The sequence below is a fragment of the Mustela lutreola genome, chromosome 4, assembly GCF_030435805.1.
Source record: "Mustela lutreola isolate mMusLut2 chromosome 4, mMusLut2.pri, whole genome shotgun sequence".
NCBI lineage: Eukaryota > Metazoa > Chordata > Mammalia > Carnivora > Mustelidae > Mustela > Mustela lutreola.
The window spans coordinates 129,436,070-129,453,852 of NC_081293.1; the positions used below are offsets into that span (position 1 = coordinate 129,436,070).

Genomic DNA, 17,783 nt, shown 5'->3' on the forward strand with positions numbered 1-17,783 from the left:
TTTAAAAAAATGAAGGATGAAACTAAGTAAGCTTCTCAGAACATCTAGATAGAAAATTCTCTGTATTCTGGCATACATTCACAGTCTTTTTGCACAGTTTTTCCAAAAAAAGGTAGTAGGAGTTATTAGGAGTAGGTAGGAATGTTTATGTGATCTCAACCTCTAAAGTCAACAATTGACAGATAAGAAAGGATCAGTGCCATTTATACATCAGGATTTTTCTCCTGCAATGCACAGACCACTTTCTCTCAAATGGTTTAAGTGAAAAAGAAAAATATATTATCTCACACAATTAGATGTCCAGAGGAAATGTTGGGCTCCAGATGCTGTGTGGTACTCCACGTTCCCCCATTTCTGTGCAGCTACTTTCTTAATGTTGGCTTTGCTCTAAAATGGTAAATCACCCGGCAGTTCCAAGATGGCAGCCTGTGGCTAACTGCTTCCTTGCTTGTGTCCAGCAGGGAAAGAGAGGAACCTCCAGCATGAAGTTTCTTATTTTTCTTTTTACTACTTATTATACTCCAACAACTACATATTTTATACCTCCTTGCTCCACCCCTTATCCTTTCTTTCTTTCCTTTCTTTCTTGCTTTGTTTTGATTGTCTCTCCTCACAAAAGTAGAAGCATGATGAGAGTAGGATTTTGCTCATTTATGTCTTTTGTTCACTGTTCTTTCCAGCACAGTGCCTCTCATATAGTAGTCCCTCAGTAAACATTTATTGAATGAATGAACGTTTTTCGTGTTCTATAAGCAAATGTTGCATTACGTATTTCTCTGAGCTTTAAAGTGATATCTTTTGTATTTTAGAAGGTATCAAAATAATAGAAATTACATAAATCTGGCTAAAACATTTTTGTTTTCACCCCACTTGTTTTTTTTTTTTTTTTTTTTTAAATATTTTATTTATTTATTTGACAGAGAGAGATCACAAGTAGGCAGAGAGGCAGGCAGAGAGAGAGAGAGGGGAGGAAGCAGGCTCCCTGCTGAGCAGAGAGCCCGATGCGGGACTCGATCCCAGGACCCTGAGATCATGACCTGAGCCGAAGGCAGCGGCTTAACCCACTGAGCCACCCAGGCGCCCCGTCACCCCACTTGTTTTTAAGGCTTTGTTTTACTCTTCATCTTTTAAAGTCGCTAAATGGAAACATGATTTTCTAGGAGAAATTTCCATCAGAAAATTGAGTAATTTCCTTATTTCAATCCCCTTTGTAATCCATTTTTTTCTTCAAAATGAAATGCCAGTTTCTTTAAAACTAGTGGGAGGGGCGCCTGGGTGGCTCAGTGGGTTAAAGCCTCTGCCTTTGTCTTGGGTCATGATTTCGGGGTCCTGGGATTGAGCCCCACATCGGGCTCTCTGCTCAGCAGGGAATCTGCTTCCCCTCCTCTCTCTGCCTGCCTCTCTGCCTACTTGTGATCTTTCTCTCTCTCTCTGTGTCAAATAAATAAATAAAATCTTAAAAAAAAAAACAAAACTAGTGGGAAATAAATTTCCCATTTCAAATGTACAATGTATAGGCAAGGAGAGATTGTTTCTGCTAGCTTCTTTTTCTGGTGTCATTCATTTGAATAATACATTCTCAACAAATCTCCTCATAAGACTTGTTATAGTAAATGATATTATTTATATGACAAGTAATAGGCACTACTCAATGCTAACCTTTTATTATACACATACATTTTCAGTTCAGTTATTATAATACTTATATGAGTTTTTCTGAACAAAATAAAGTGAGAATTGTTTTTCCCCCTCAGTGACACTATTATGTCACTGTGCTAGAGTGACATTTAGTAATCTTGTTTCTACCCATTACCAGCGGTTCTGTCAAGTTGTCACTAAAATGGTATATTCAGGTAGTTAGTCTTATATGAAAGGACTCCCTCCTTTTGGACAGCATTCTATTCTATTCCTGCCTGATGAACCTTCTAGGAAGGTTCAGGTCCTATTCAGCCCTCCCCTCTTTTTTGTATAAAATAGTAAATTAAACTCCAAAAGAACCTGAGCAGTGGGGACCCAACCTTTGTATCAAACTTTGTCCCATTACTTCCCTTGAGACATTGTTTTTTTTTTTTTTTTTTTTTTTTAGCCAAAATAAACTACATACTGTTTGTTCATCCATGACTCTTTTTTTTCCCCCCACACTCAAGTTTCTTGAGCTTTGAATGTTCTCTCTCCTTATAGCACATCCATGTTTTTTTTTTCTACAGCAATTTATATGGCAGGCACCTCTATTACAAGACTCCACACTTTGTCCAGTTGGGAGTTACTTTGTTTTCTTCTTCATTTCCTTAGTATTTTGGTCATTCAACTGTTCTTCTTTATGGCACTTACCGAGATTTGTGATAGTTACGTGTGTGGACTTTCTCACTGACTTGAGTGTCGAAGTTTTGCTTAACATGAGGATCTAGATAAGATTCTTCTTTGAGGCTCCACAGTCTGTGCTATTGCTGAGCATTCTCTGTATGACCTCCAAAGTGTTTACAGAAGTAGCACATCTGCACATTTCCATCAAACTGAGCAGTAGTACCCCAGGCGCTAAAATGGGTCAAAGAAATACATGTATTTGTTGAAGTACCAGGAAAAGAGGGAAAAAATACAAACACATCAGTTGCCCAGTCCACCATGCCAGGTTAGGGTTAACTAGATTCAGGGCGGAGGATAGGAATGGCCAGCCGTTGGGTGTGATCATTCACTACCTGGTCATGGGTCAGTCTCTTGCCTTGTTTTTATGGAGTGATTCATTGGAAGAGAAATAAGCATCATCTAAATAGCCAAAATGAGGGGTGCCTGGTGGCTCAGTTGTTGAGAATCTGCCTTTGGCTTGGGTCATGATCCCAGGGTCCTGGGATGGAGCCCCGCATCGGGCTCCCTGCTCAGTGGAAAGCCTGCTTCTCCATCTCCCACTCCTCCTGCTTGTGTTTCCTTTCTTGCTGTGTCTCTCTCTATCAAATAAACAAAAATAAATAAAATCTTTAAAAAATATCCAAAATGGTACCCCACAATCTCACATCAGGGTTCAGCCTCTCCATAGACTACTGCCCTGTCATTTCTCTTTACCCTTGTCAGAAAGCAGTTCACTTTCTGGTTGGTCCATTTCCCCAGAGCTGTTACATATGAATGAGGGGAAGGCAAGCAGAACTTCATTTCTCATTACCTTCTTTCTCCAAGACTCCAGCAGAAGATTCGGGGAAGGGGAGGGTGTGGCAAGGAAACTTACTTATTTTTGGTCCCATTGCTTTATCTTACTTGGGGAAGTAAGGCTGGTGATTGTACTCATCAGAACAGTTCTCTCAGCAGTTCATACCAAGCAATTTGGAGTTGTTCTGGGATGCTTGTCTACTCCATAGCTAACCTAAGCATAGTATGATTTTAGCTCATATTTCTGGAGGAGGAAAATTTTCAAAGTCTTTCAGCACTTGCAGTATCTTTCCACATCTGCCAAGGTTAGACAATTGTAAACAGATCATAGGTGTATAAGAAATGTTAGTTGAATGAATGAATAATTACTTGGTTAAATAGGTACCTGTAGAGAACAAAAGAACTTTGAAAATCTTTTCATTATTTTTTTATCAGCTGCATTTATAATTTTAAATAATAGATGATCTAGGTAAAAAAAAAAAATTAAACTCTCTTATAGTGAGTATAAGGAAAAAAGTAAACTACCACTCCATCCACACTTTATTTGCTGAACCTGGTATCATTCAGCATAGTCTGTCTGTACAAAGTGTCTAGAGTATTACCATCCCCTCTCACTTCCCTTTTAACTACATACTGCTTTCAACTTGATGTCCCCCTTTCCCCCTTCCCACCCCAACTAAATATATCTTACACATGTTTTATTGTTAATACTTATAGAAGTATTGCTTTCATTTTAATAGATAAACTTTTTTTGTTATATTAATGTGCCATTTTTTTAAAGATTATTTATTTATTTATTTATTTGACAGACAGAGATCCCAAGTAGGCAGAGAGGCAGGCAGAGAGAGAGGGGGAAGCAGGCTCTCTGCTTGGCAGGGGCTTGATCCCAGGACCTCGAAATCATGACCTGAGCTGAAGGCAGAGGCTTAAGCCACTGAGCCACCCAGGCACCCCAATGTGCCATATTTTATTTAACCAGAACACAGTTAATTTAGGACAGTAAAGATTATTTCAGATTTTTCACTGTTAACTAAAAACATAAAGAGCACATTTTTATTAATGTATCTTTGCTTATTTCTACATCTATGTCTATAAATCTCCAGGAGGAGAAATGCTGATTTAATACTTGCCCTATCGGAAGTATTTTAATTGTTAAGGTTTATTTATTTATTTGAGAGAGAGAGAGAGATAGAGCAAGTGTGTGCTCATGAGCAGGAGGGGCAGAGGGACCCGGAGAGAGCATCCCAAGCAGAATTTGTGCTGAGCGTAGAGCCTAACATGGGCCTTGATCCCACCATCCTGAGATCACTACCTAAGCTGAAACCCAGAGTCTGATGCTCAACTGACTGTGCCACTAAGGCCCCCTTCTGTCTGTTCTTCTTTGGTAGGCATTGTGATTTACTGTAGGAACATTTTCCTCATTCTCTTTCTAGTCCCCTTTCTTAACTGTGTGGTCTGTGGAACTTGTAAAACCCACTTTGAATTGGCCATTTCCAGTTTCCTCGTAAGTGTTACTTTAGCTTATGCAATCAAGGTGATGGAGTTTTATACATGACACACAAACGTTGATTCAGAGATCACAAACTTAAATGTTCATCCGGTATCAGGCTCTAGAGTCTCCGCTGCTCTTGGAGGACAAGGAGCGTGGGGAATTGTAGCGGTGTTGTCTTCGATGGAGGGCAGTTGTGTAGCTCCGGGCATACAACTTATATTCACATTTGGTTTTTCTAGAAAAGCCAAAGTATAATGCATTTTATGTGAGATCCTCCAGTTTTTAAATACTTAATAAATTTCTAAAACGTTGCAGAAGCCGAACAAACCAAGCCTGTGGGTTGGATTTCACTCTGCTGTAAACCTACCTGAGGTTTAGAACCTTTTCTTTTTTCATTGATGTTGCTTTATTGTTTATGAGCTTCTCTCCTTCTGGGTAGAATGTTAGGATGTAATATCAGTTTCTAACATGAGCTCCTTGGAATAGAATTTCAAATAAATCTTTTACCATCTCTTCCATAATCTGAAATACGAGTGGAAAAAAAAATAATGACTTCTTAGTTATAGCGGTAGTATACAGCATTTCATCTACTTATGAAAGGGAAACTCCTAATGACATCCTATCGGTAGGATACTTCTTTGCTTCTTTTTAAAATTCAGTGAAATCTATAGCCTTAGCGTGTTTGTCAGTTATTACACAATAAGAATGCATTTATTTTGATCAACATATCCGGCTGAACTAAACACATTATAAGAAGATAACCAACCAACAGCCAGAGTGCCATATTAGGAACTGTGGCGCTGATGGCAATTTATGGAAGATCATTTAAGGATTTTATTTTCCATGTTTATGCATGCATTATTTAATCTGCACTTAACAGGCATCTTCTCTAAACTTAGCCCTGAATTGCGTGCTATGAGCACAGCTGGAGTAAGAGCAAATAATGAGTGATGGGGGATACAGACAGGTGGAAATAGGGAATCAGGTAATTATAACACCGGGATGAGACACCTCACAGTGGGGACAGACACATCAAAAATGCCCTAACCTGAGCCCCGGCAGTCTGCAGAGACTTCTGAAGGAAATGATAGCCGACTTAAGATCTGAATAGCTGATACGAAGGAGGGGCTCTGAGGCTGTGGGAGCCGGAAGGGCAGAGGGAGGAGCATCCAGGCAACAGAGCTGTGCAGCCATATGGCTGGAGTTCAGAGCATGGGGGAGAGTCGGGAGAGCTCCCTCAAGACCCCCTTTTTGTGTGGGTCCCGTGAGTGCTCTTAAGCAGCCCTTGAAAGTTTCAAAGAGAAGAGCCTTGATCAGACAATTTTTATTTATTATTTTTTTAAAGACTTTATTCATTTATTTGACAGAGAGAGACAGCAAGAGGGAACATAAGCAGGGGGAGTGGAAGAGGGAGAAGCAGGCTTCCCTCTGGGTAGGGAGCCCGATGCAGGGCTCCATCCAAGGACCCTGGGATCATGACCTGAGCCAAAGGCAGATGCTCAATGACTGAGCCACACAGGCATCCCAGATGGACAATTTTAAAGGCCAATTTGAGGGATGCCTGGGTGGCTCAGTTGTGTAAGCATCTGCCTTTGGCTCAGGTCATGGTCCCAGAAGCCTGGGATTGAGTCCACATCAGGCTCCTAGCTCGGCGTGGAGCCTGTTTCTTCTCTACCTGCCATTCTCCCCTACTTCTGTTCTATCTCTCTCTGACTAATAAATAAATTTAAAAATAAATAAAAGCCAATCTGAATTGCAATTTTCCCTTTAGCTCTCTCCTTTTAAAATATATTTTTTAAAGATTTTATTTATTTATTTGACAGAGAGAGAGAAAGATCACAAGTAGGCAGGCAGAGGAGAGGGGAAGCAGGCTCCCCACTGAGCAGAGAGCTTGAAGCAGGGACTCTGTCCCTGGATCCTGAGATCAGGACCTGAGCCGAAGGTAGAGGCTTAACCCACTGAGCCACCCAGGTGCCCCCCTTTAGCTCTCTTCTTATTACTCTCTTTTTAGACCTCTCTCGTGTAGGTGTGTGACTGCACAGGTGCCTCCGATGGCCTCTGGTCTTAGCTTCACGGTTTTTACCTGGGTAGCTATGAAGGTAAAGAGAAACCAATGACCACAGCAAAGCACTAGGAAAGAAGACAAGAAAACCAAAACTGTGAGAGAAGCAGATAATCCTGATTTTCATCCCAGAGATAGATTTACACTGTATTGGGGAGGCTGGGGGCCAGGAGTTGAGACTTAGGGCCAGACTTCTGTGTATTTTGGTTTCTTTAGTTTTCAAATGAAGAGTTGTATTATACACGGTGGAAAGTGACACTCAAAAACTCTTTTCTCGCGTGCATGATGGGTAGATCACCCTGTGTGTGTGTCAAATCACAGATGTATTTAATGCACTAAGATTTGACATATATGTGTATGTATTTGTGTGTGTATAATGTTTATGAAGCAAGAAGTTTGTTTTGTTTTGTTTGTTTTAAGGAAGTTTTATTAGAAAGGGCAATGTCGATCGGTAGGAGTTGGAACACATTTGGGAATCCAGTGGTGACATTTATGACAGCGCATGCTTCCCATATTCTCAGGAGCTGCTTCTTACATTTCTAACATGGAGGCAGGTCATATGAGCAGAAACTATTGTCAGTGCCAGGCTTAAGTGTCCCTTGGAGAGACACTAAGAAAGGCCCCTCTGCAGTCACAGCATTTGAAGCTCCAGTGTCAGGAGTCAGTTTCCTGGCTGGGTGAATGTATCGTCAGATTCCCCTTGCGGGGAGACGAAGGTGCAAAACTTGAGACCATAGTCGAGAAACCTCTTTTTCTCCCCTTTGTCATTTTCTCCAATGGCAATTTGTTTTTTAACTACCATGACAATCGGAAGTCACCATGCTAATTTAGAAACGTAAAACATGTAATATACACCTTATCTGTAACTTGACCCTCACAGTTATCACAGCAGAGAAATGTTTTATCATCCACAAGTGTATCATACCTTGCATGAAATCTAACACTTCTAAGATGTTGCCAGTTTTGGACAACTAGATAGAGACTTTAGAGATAACATGAGACTCTGTTAAGATTTTAAAAGCCGTTCTTATCGTTCTTGTACCGAAGCGGCTTCTCTAGTGTAGGGATTTAGGCCGTCCTCATGTTCAGGGAAGGCGGGGTGGGGGGAGCTGCTCCCCAGATTCATTAACATTTTACTCATGTAACTTGGCATCATTTTATTTTTTATCATCATATACTATACTTCTGAATACTGAACACTTGAGAGATCGCTCTATACTTCGTAGGCATATTTATTTTTCTGTCTTGCTTTTTGTGTATTTCCAAATACAGAAAAAATCTCCTTCACAGGCTGCCATAGCCAGAAGAGACGAGAAATGAGAGCACTCAGAGGCTGGAGCTTGCCAGTCCTGCCCCCATACGATTCAGAAGGCAGCCCCTGGCCGAACCCTTTATTACCTTTCTGACGTTAAATAACATGTCCACGCACTGAATGCTGATGTGGGGCTAGAACGGTGGGCACCGTGTCATTTAGTTGTTGAGCATCACTGAGCCCAGACAGGAAGGAAGGCCTCCAGGGAGGGGAGCAAATTGGGAGGCAGGGTATTAGTGACCTTACCATCAGGACAGAGGTTCCTCAGCTGGGCCAAGATGAGCTCGGGTCCCCACCAGGACCACCACTGATTGGGGGCGGTAGGAGGGATTTCAAAGCCTTGTCCAAGCCAGGGGACAGTTTTGTCATGGGAAGGTGGAAGGTCATTGCCTGCCTGTGGGGTGTCCGGTGCTGGGGGCCTGTGCACTTTCCACCGAATTAAGTTGTAATTTGAAATTTTATAGCCTTGACTGTGTTATTAAGTCACATGAACTAGTGGTATATTTGAAATTTCAATTCAGGGAATATTCAAGGGTAAGAATTAAAACCCCATCCAAAATCCATCTTCATTTTTTATAGTCTTTCCCTTCTTCCTTCTGTGTTCATGATATGTTTATGGTATCTCTAGACCTGCTAATTGTATTTGTTTATCAAAGCACGGGTTCTGATGAAGGGCTTATTGCCAGCATTTTACATAAAAACTTATTCCTTCACAGATCTCAAAAATTGTGGCATTGAAAAGCCCATATAATGATGACCTTACCAACATTTATAAGAAAAAGCTTTATAACCTTTCTTTTAACTGAACAGAAAAAATGCACACATTTTAAAAATCACCATCAAAACTTCTGAATAAAGAATTCTCTTTTCCTTCTAGCCCAACACTTTTTATCTTCCAGTGACATCTATTTCAGCAGTTGTGTGTGTGTGGGTGTGCACGTGCACGTGCATGTGTATAATAGAGACGGGGGTGGGGGAGGGTAATAGATACCGGGTAAACCAACTGATTAATTGTCTTGCTGTTTCTTTTGATTTGCTTATGGAACGGTGAATAGATTGTAGTGTAACTAAGTGCCTAAACACATGCGTACACACACATGCACCCCACAAACATGCTACCCGTTTCTCCCTATCAAAACCATAACACAATGATTTTTAAGCTTGAGGATGCATAAGCATTGAATAGAAGGCTTGGTCAAAATATTGAATGCCAGCTTCATAGGGACAGGAGTTTTTGTTTTTGTTTTTCTTTTTGTTTTTTAAAGATTTTGTTTATTTATTTGACAGAGAGAGGGAGAGATCACAAGCAGGCAGAGCAGCAGGCAGAGAGACGGGGAAGCAGGCTCCCTGCTGAGCAGAGAGCCCGATTCGGGGCTTGATCTCAGGACCCTGAGATCATGACCTGAGCCGAAGGCAGAAGCTTTAACCCACTGAGCCACCCAGGCGCCGGGGACAGGAGTTTTGTCTGTGTTTTTCCTGTTGCCTAGTGATTGGCACATGGTAGATATTAAATAAATATTTCATGAATGATTCTTAGGTCCCATCCCCACAATTTTGGATCTGGTGGTTTGGGATAGAGTCTAATGAATTTGCGTTGACAGCAGTTGGTATGGAGTGGATCATTGAAGAACCATGCTTTGAGAAACACCTCCTGGTGGGCCTGTGCCAGTGGCGGTGATGACTTGACCAGTCTGATTCCTGACAAAGGGCAGTAGAGTTTCCCGTGTCTGGAAATAAGCTGCAAAATTACCTGGCTTTGTGGAGGAATCTGACTGTGCTCCACCTCTGGAATGGTATCTTGCAAAGTCAGGTATCTTATGTGCAGGCCCCTAGGTACTGGGACTTGAAGCCATGGCAAAGAAAATATTTTCCAACTTTATACTTACGTTTATTTTTGTGAAATACAATAATAGCTATTCACATATTTTCATGTAAGGATTGGGATTGAGTTACATCTCATTGAACATTGATAGCTATTATGGTTCCAATGTTTATTCTTCTTAACCAGAAGACATGAGGGGCTTGATGCCAAAGCACACATTTTTTAAAATTGTATACTTTGTAGTATTCCTACTGACTATACGTTTAACCCATAAGTAATAAAGTATAAAGTAGTTCAAATACAGCAAACCACCTAACAGTTTTTAAACTTAGTTTACTATAGTGCCTAGTTACTATAGGCAGACAAAAAACAGCTCTTTTGTTACCAAGTTTTCCAGAAACCCTCAGTTCCTGCGTTGAAGACCATAGTACCCGGAGCGTAAGTACCAGTATTCCCAACCCTGTCACTTAGCACTATTTGTTTCTGCAGAAGTTACCAGCAAGGTGTTTACATAAGAGAAAACCACCTGTCTGCTTTCCCATACATACATGCTTGGATCTTTCTAGTGGCAAATGGGAACAGGATCAGCTATTGCATGGAAAAGCAGCTGGTGGGTCATTTACAGGTTCATCCTGGGGTAATTGGAGACAATCAAACTCGGAATCTTTTTCAGTGAGTACATTAATCTTAATGCAGGAAAGTAACTATTTAGACAAGGAACAGTTTCAACATTTTGGATTAACGCCTGATGTGGGAGCAAATTACAGGCTGATACGGGGCCTGTTGTGTTCCAAGGTAGGAAAAAAGCCCCTTATAAGATGCAAGCATTTGCACCAGTGCCCTGGCAAGGAGGGTTTAGTAATGAGGCGGGATTAGTAATGAAGGATCACATTGCAGTTACAATGATTCATTATTGTAGATGTGTTAATTGTGTAGTTAAACATCTGTATGCCTTTTTAGTGCTATTTCAGTTCTCTTTAGCCAACCCACTTGTAACAAAGAGCTTTTCAAGACCTTGTTTGTAGTCTAAAAGGAATGTATCTGTATTGTCAACAATTCAAATGATACGGAAAGGTACATGTAGAAAATTAAATTGTTTCCAGATTCCTCCCCTCAGCTGTAACCTAGTTTGATAAGCAGATTCCTCCTTTTTTTTTTTTTTTTTTTTTTTTTTTTTTACCCCTGTGTACACCCTTTGGTGGCAGATTAATCAGTTTGAACATTAACAGTGGTAAAAGTAACAACGCCTTTGTGATGAAGTTAAAATTGCTTTGAGCCAGGTAAACTCTATTAGGCGGAACCGTGTGAAATTGCAGTGTTAGTAGGTCAAAAATGTCAAATATTGGCAGTTGTATGTGGTTCAGCTATCCTATGAGAGGTATTTGTTTTTTGAAATGATTTAGTAAGCATTCCCAGTGGTCCTGTGAGACTGCAGTGTGGAGGTATCCCCCCACAGGCCGCCCTTTGCCAGTAGTGAGGTGGGGGATAAACAGGTATCCCCAGCAAGAGGGAGTGGTTGGGTCTGTAATTTCTAGTACCACATCTCATTCAGGGTTGCGATGTTGGGGATATTAGGAGTGGAGCAAAGCAGGAATATGCATTGGGATTGAATTTCTGTCTATCCCTGAATAGAATAACTTAGCTCCAGTGCAAGTAAAAACAGTAGACTTTTTTTTTTTTTTTAAACAGCAGATAGAGAGCAATTTACATGATATTTATAAAGTGATCCTAACATGATGTATTATTTTTCCATGTTTGGATGATACCTGGTGGTCAAGAAACATGTCTCCAAATCCTATAATGTGATTTTAGCTTAATTAAGTTTATATGATAACACATTTTGACTTTGTATTTTGGGTGATCCGTGACTTTTTTTCCCCATAACACAGAGATGACTCTGTGTATGTGTGTGCATACAATGTATAAAAAGCAAAACATGGAGTCAAAGATACAGTTCCATTTTTAACCTGTTTCTTGCACTTTTTCATTTGTTAGTTTATGGGTGTGTGCGTGTGTTTGTGTTTATTTATCATATTAGATATCAGTAAGGATAAGGTCTAGAGCTAAGTAAAACCACAGCTTCTCTCCTGTTGTGTAGCTGAACTAGGCAGCATACCTTGCAGAACTGTGTACAGGTTAACCTAGGAGCTGTGTATCTGTTCATTTCTCTATCTAGACCACCTTGTCCTCACAGACACAGTTAAACAAGTGCATGCATTTTTCTCTGCATGCATTTTTTGGGGAGGGGATTGTTGGAATTTTTTTTTTCTCTTTATTCTTCAGATTTTCCCATTCAGAATACTTGAGCTATAAAAATATTCAGAATGTACTAGCAAGTAACTTCTCATTGAAAGTAAGTATTTTCATTATATCTAGTATAAAGTGAATTTCAGCAGCCTTAGAGCTAGTTAGCTGTGCGCTTAAAGAAAAAGTTCATGTCTGTTGTAAGTTGTAGCTTGAGTTAAGGTTAGCTCCTTGGGTTTAATGGGTAGTAATGTTTGTCTTCTAGAAACATGAAGTAGCAGCCCCTCCAAGTGTACCCCTCTGGAAAAGAAGACATTTTTTAAAAAGAGAGAGGAAAATATGAATGCGCTACTTCTTTCCAGAGGCTAAAGGGGGAGTGAGCAAGGATGCTTGTATGTATTTGTGGTCTGTCCTTTTCTAGTATGATATCATATAATGACTTAGAAAGCTGATAAATTAAAGAAGGGTTTTGTCCTTTCTTTCTTTATTAACATTGCTTGTAAGTGTTAAAATGAACATACTCTGGGGTTTCCTGAGTGGCTGTCAGTTGCCTCTGACTTCAGCTCAGGTCATGATCTCAGGGTCATTAGATCCAGGCCTGTATCTGGCCCCATGCTTAGTGGAGGCATTTGCTTGAGAATTCTCTCCTTCTCCCTCTCTTTCTGCTTCTCCCCAGGCTTGTGCATGCTCTCTCTCTCTCTTTTTCTTAAATAAATAACAAAAATCTTTAAAAGAAAATGAACATACTCTGAACACTTCTATTAGCTTAGAATTTATTTAATCATAGTGAAATTGGAGTTTAGGCAAAATTTATCCCTTCCAAGTCAGAAAGGAAATTGAAGATTTTTATTCTCAAAGTGGGAGGTGGAGGTTTCAATATGACCGATAAGCAGATATCTGAAGCCTGCTACCAAATGGAGGGAGGCTCCATGTGTCCTTCTGTCCTTCTGGGACTTTGTCAGAGGCACACTTATCTTTCTGTGTTTGTATTGTTTCAATATCACAGTCTCGGAACTGTTAGAATTTTACCCTCAACCCTAAAATTACAAGTCTTTTACATCACATACAGTTGAACTTTATCAAACCTCAGTGGTGAAATGAATTTAAAATGTTGCCATATGTTTACTTAAAATTTGTGGAGAAACCAAGTGAGAAACCAAGTATGCTGGAGTTACCAGCACTAATGTTACAGGGTTTGTTTGTCAGTAAACGATGAGAAAATAACATGTGTTATATCCGGGATATTACTAGGATTACATGGAGTATTATTTTGACAGTGTTTGTCTTGGAAAGCGAGACATATTGGCTTTAGAACTTGCAGGTGCTAATCACTGGTCTGACTTGGCAGCCCAGGAGACTCACTCGCTTTGGTAACAGCAGGAATTACAGTTTCTGGCAACTTGCTGGGAGTGTCTGTCACCTTCACAGGATGTTGATAGAGATCCTGGATGGTTTTATGACCTTCCATGCCTTTCCTCTGCCATCAGCTGTGCAATTAGTGGCTCTGTCCTTTTTCAAATGCAAATTAATGATGTTAAGCTCAAAAGAAAGAGGGTTTGCTTTCCAATACAGATATTGGTACCTCTTTAACTGATAGTGTACTTTAAAAGTGTATATAATGAATTTAGAAATCTGAAATCTATAATAATTGAGACTTACAAGAAAGGAGTTTGGAGACTTTGAGTCTTCATGTCGAAATGGCCAAAAATATATAAAGAAATGACATGACTTTTTTTCTATAATATTTGTCACTGTCAGGAACAAACCATTTTTCCCCAAGATGAATGATGGCAGAAATTCAATTTTCCTGAAATTGTAGGAAAAATGCCATGGGAAATGATGAGTGTGAAGACATTACTTTGAGAAATGAGCAACAATTTAGGTGTAAGTGGTGAGAAAAAAGGCGGTAATGGGGCAGAGGTTGCAGGGGGTGGGGGGACAGCTAAAAAAAAAATCCCAAGGCAAAGGAAACTCAGGGCCTGGGATTCTTAATTTAGTGGGAGCTTCAGTACCTTTTCGAGGTTGTTGCTGTTAAGGATGGATCCTCACTGAATTGGACAGGCTAAGGGGGTAACTTGAAAAATGAAATTGGACAAGATTACAAATCCTGTTGTATTATATATTTCCAAAATTTGCTTCACTAAGCCAGGTTGCTTTCATACAACTCCGGGGATCCTCTAGGCCCTTTCTTCATTTCACCTGTTTGTGTCCTGTCCCTGGTGGGTGTGAAGTCCCATATATGGTCATTGTTTTCAAATACCCTGTTGTGGTTTGAAATAATCGATCTCTGAGGATGAATCTGCCTTGGGAGTCTAGTGCAGGCCAGCTGTCCTTGTTAAAATGAGCAAAGTTTGGTCCCCAGGTTAATATCTGAAAGCTAGCTATTTCATGAAGTTTTCATTGTTGAACGCTGATGGGCCAGTTGAATAATTAAAAGAAGAAAGATTATAAATTGTTGAAATTAATACTATGAAACTCTGTCATAAGTCTGTATGACGGTTGTGCCTTCACAGTTTGTGTGCTGTGATTTTATTGTTATAATTGTTTTCCCATGTGTGCTAATTTACAAAGCTCAGATAAAATAAACTTGTAGATGTTCTGCTGTAAGATTTTTATTATATACAACTAACTTGCTCATGGCAGGTCTGTGTGAGTTGGAAGAGAAAGCCTCATTATGTAGCCTGGACTTGCCTGGCTTTGGACTATATACATTGTTGCTACTGATTGAGTTTCAGAGGGAACATACTTCTTCTTGTCTTCCAGTATTGGAACCAGCCACATGAATTAATTTTCCTTCTGAACGACCTTCTTTGGACTTATAAAATTTGTCTTAGGATTAAGGAATATACAGTATATGGTTCTGAAGCAGTTTTGCTTGTAGAAGTCTACGGAAATTCATAGCAATAGCAATAGCTCTAATAAAACAACTGTTCACATTCATTGAGCTTGTACTAGAACTTATCAATCCATATGCTTTCTCCCTGCCTTTCTGGTGAATGACCAGTGCAGCCCCTCTTACATGGTGGTTACATTCCTAAAATATGCTACATGATGTATGTAATATCATTTTATTTGAGTAAAGTATAAATAATCTAGATTTGCTTTTTTATGTAAAAACATGGGTGTATATTTTTTTTTAATAGAGTGTATTTTTTAATGTAATTTTAGGCTCACAGCAAAATTGAGTGGCAAGTTCTCATATACTCCCTGCATACCACCACCTACCTCCTCCCTGCCCTTAAGCCTCTCTTACTATCAACATCTTTCACCAGTGTGGTACATTCCTTACAATTGATTAACCTACACTGACACATCATTGTCATCTTTTTCTAAAGATGTGGTTTTGTGGTATTACTGGGTATCAAGAGTTTGTCCAGGGCCAGTAACTAGGTTTTTAATAAATAACTTGATGAATATATGAATTATTATAAGTTCTTGACAAAACACATGCAAAACATCTTTCTTTTTTCTCTTCAGGTTGTATACCAAAAACCAAAATTGAAGGTTAATTAAAATAAATAATGCTAGAGGAAGCTCCTGTTCTTTGAATATTCTACTTGAATAGTTATCAATGTAGGGGGAAATAATGGAATTTAAGAGCTTCGGACAGGTTTAAGAGACTGTGGAAAGGGTAGAGGGGTATGGAGGACTTAGATGAGGCAGACAGAATCACTCCAGAAAAGGAAAACTGGGACTCCATGAGGTTCACAGTACTGACTACAGAAAAGATAAAAAGTGAATAGGATTGGAAAGTGCTGACTGGGGAGAGATTCAGATATATAGCTATATAGTGAAGGGATGGTACCCCTTAAAGATGGCGGTGAAAGTGAAAAGGAAAGAATAGGGGAAAAATAAGGATCCTGTAGAAATGAAAAAGAAACAGAACACCCCAGACTCTCTCCCTTTCTCCCACCAGCACCATCCATAATACCTACATAGAGGAGAGAAGAACTGATTTAAGAGAGGGCTCTCAAACTAAGAATGCAGTCCCTTGAATAAATGAGAATAGAACAAGCACATCTATATAAAACTGCTCTAAAAATTCAGAAAATATAAAACAAATGCATTTCAGCTGTTAAAATGCTTTTCAAAAAACAACTATAAAATTAAAGAAAATTGTACACAGCAAACTGTAATCTAAATTAGATTTTCTTTCAGGCCCTTGGGTGTATGAAACCTAAAAAGCCCACCTTGAAGTGGTAATACAAAGGCTAAGACGAAAAATGCACAAAATTAAAAAGGAAATCCGTTAATTGAACTCTGGGGAAAAATAGAAGAAAAGACAAAATCAAATCAGAAATGAAGACTAAGTTACAAGATGCCCAAGGAAAAATAGATTGAAATGTTAGCTGACCCAGTAAATTCATATTTACATTAGATGTAAATGGTCTAAATATCAGTTAAATGTCAGAGGTTGACAGAATGGATTTAAAAAGCACATGACCCAATGATAGGCTGCTTATAAGAAACTTACATATTCAAGTCTAATGACATTTGTAGGCTAAAAGAAGATGTAAAAAGATACATCATTAAAAATAAGCTGGAGTGGTTATGTTAATATCCCATAAAACAGGCTTCAGAGCAAAGAAAATTATCAGAGACAGAGAGACATATATATTGATACAGGAGCCAGTTCACAAAGAAAGCATAGGAATCCTAAAGGTATAGACAATAAACACCACCCACAAAGCAAAGGACACAAAGCAAAAGCTGGCAGAATTAAAATGAAGTTGACAAATCCCCAGTTACAGTTGGGAATGTCAACAACCCTCTCTTAGTCCCTGTTAGAACCATTATTCAGAAAGTCAGCAAGTACAGAGAGGAACTCAGCGACATTGTCAACCAGCAGAATCTAACTGACATTTATAGAACTCTCCACCCAAATGCACCAGAATATATTTTCCATAAGTATGGTATGCATACCATTATAAACCACATCCTGGGTAATGAAACAAACCTTCATAAATTTAAAACAATTGAAAGCATATGGTCCTCTGACCATAATGGAATCTAACTAAAGGTTAACGGCAAATAACACGTGAAATAGTTGGGGCCGGGGGAGCACGACATCTAAATGAAAACCCTGTTTCACTACCCTTGATTCTGAATAGGTATTGGAAAATGGAAAATGGAAAATGGAAAAATAGATATCTCATCTGACAAAATGATAATGAAACATATCAGTTGATTATTACCCATCGTCTGTCTACTTTGTTTTACAGCTTCTCTGTTAAAAGGACTAAAACATGCTAACATAGTGCTGCTTCATGACATCATCCACACCAAGGAGACGCTGACACTTGTGTTCGAATATGTGGTGAGTAAAGTAAGAATTCAGATTTTATAAACATAAATAAAAGTCTTGTAGTATTATGATAGAGTTTCTTATTTAAGTTGCTGTACCAAAGTATATTATCTAGTAAGTTTGTATAATTTTGAAAAATTCAGAAAAATGTTAAACTGAATTTTCATCAGATATAATATCTTTTAATAACCTATTTGTCACCAGATATGCTATAATTTTTAGGTTTATCAAATAGGATTAAACATGACAGTGATCACTGCATCAAAGGAACTTCACAGATGGTAATTCCCCCCTGCCCCTCCTTTGGACTTACAACTTGGTTTTCTCAGAAGCATTCTTACTAAGATTTTTTTTCTTTTTGGGTGGGTGGAGGAAAGCCTGATACTTGCAATTTAGACTTCATAGTTT

The 17,783-nt window shown here is 39.2% G+C and overlaps 1 protein-coding gene across 5 annotated transcripts in view; it reads left to right on the top strand.

The window, feature by feature from the left end:
- CDK14 (cyclin dependent kinase 14) overlaps nt 1–17,783 on the top strand; it is a 732,611-nt gene that overhangs the window by 380,625 nt on the left and 334,203 nt on the right. For all 5 annotated transcript variants that reach the window (XM_059171073.1, XM_059171070.1, XM_059171071.1 and 2 more), the window contains one exon: nt 17,293–17,387. In XM_059171073.1, the coding sequence (XP_059027056.1) occupies nt 17,293–17,387 (95 nt within the window). The remainder of the gene's footprint in view (nt 1–17,292; nt 17,388–17,783) is intronic.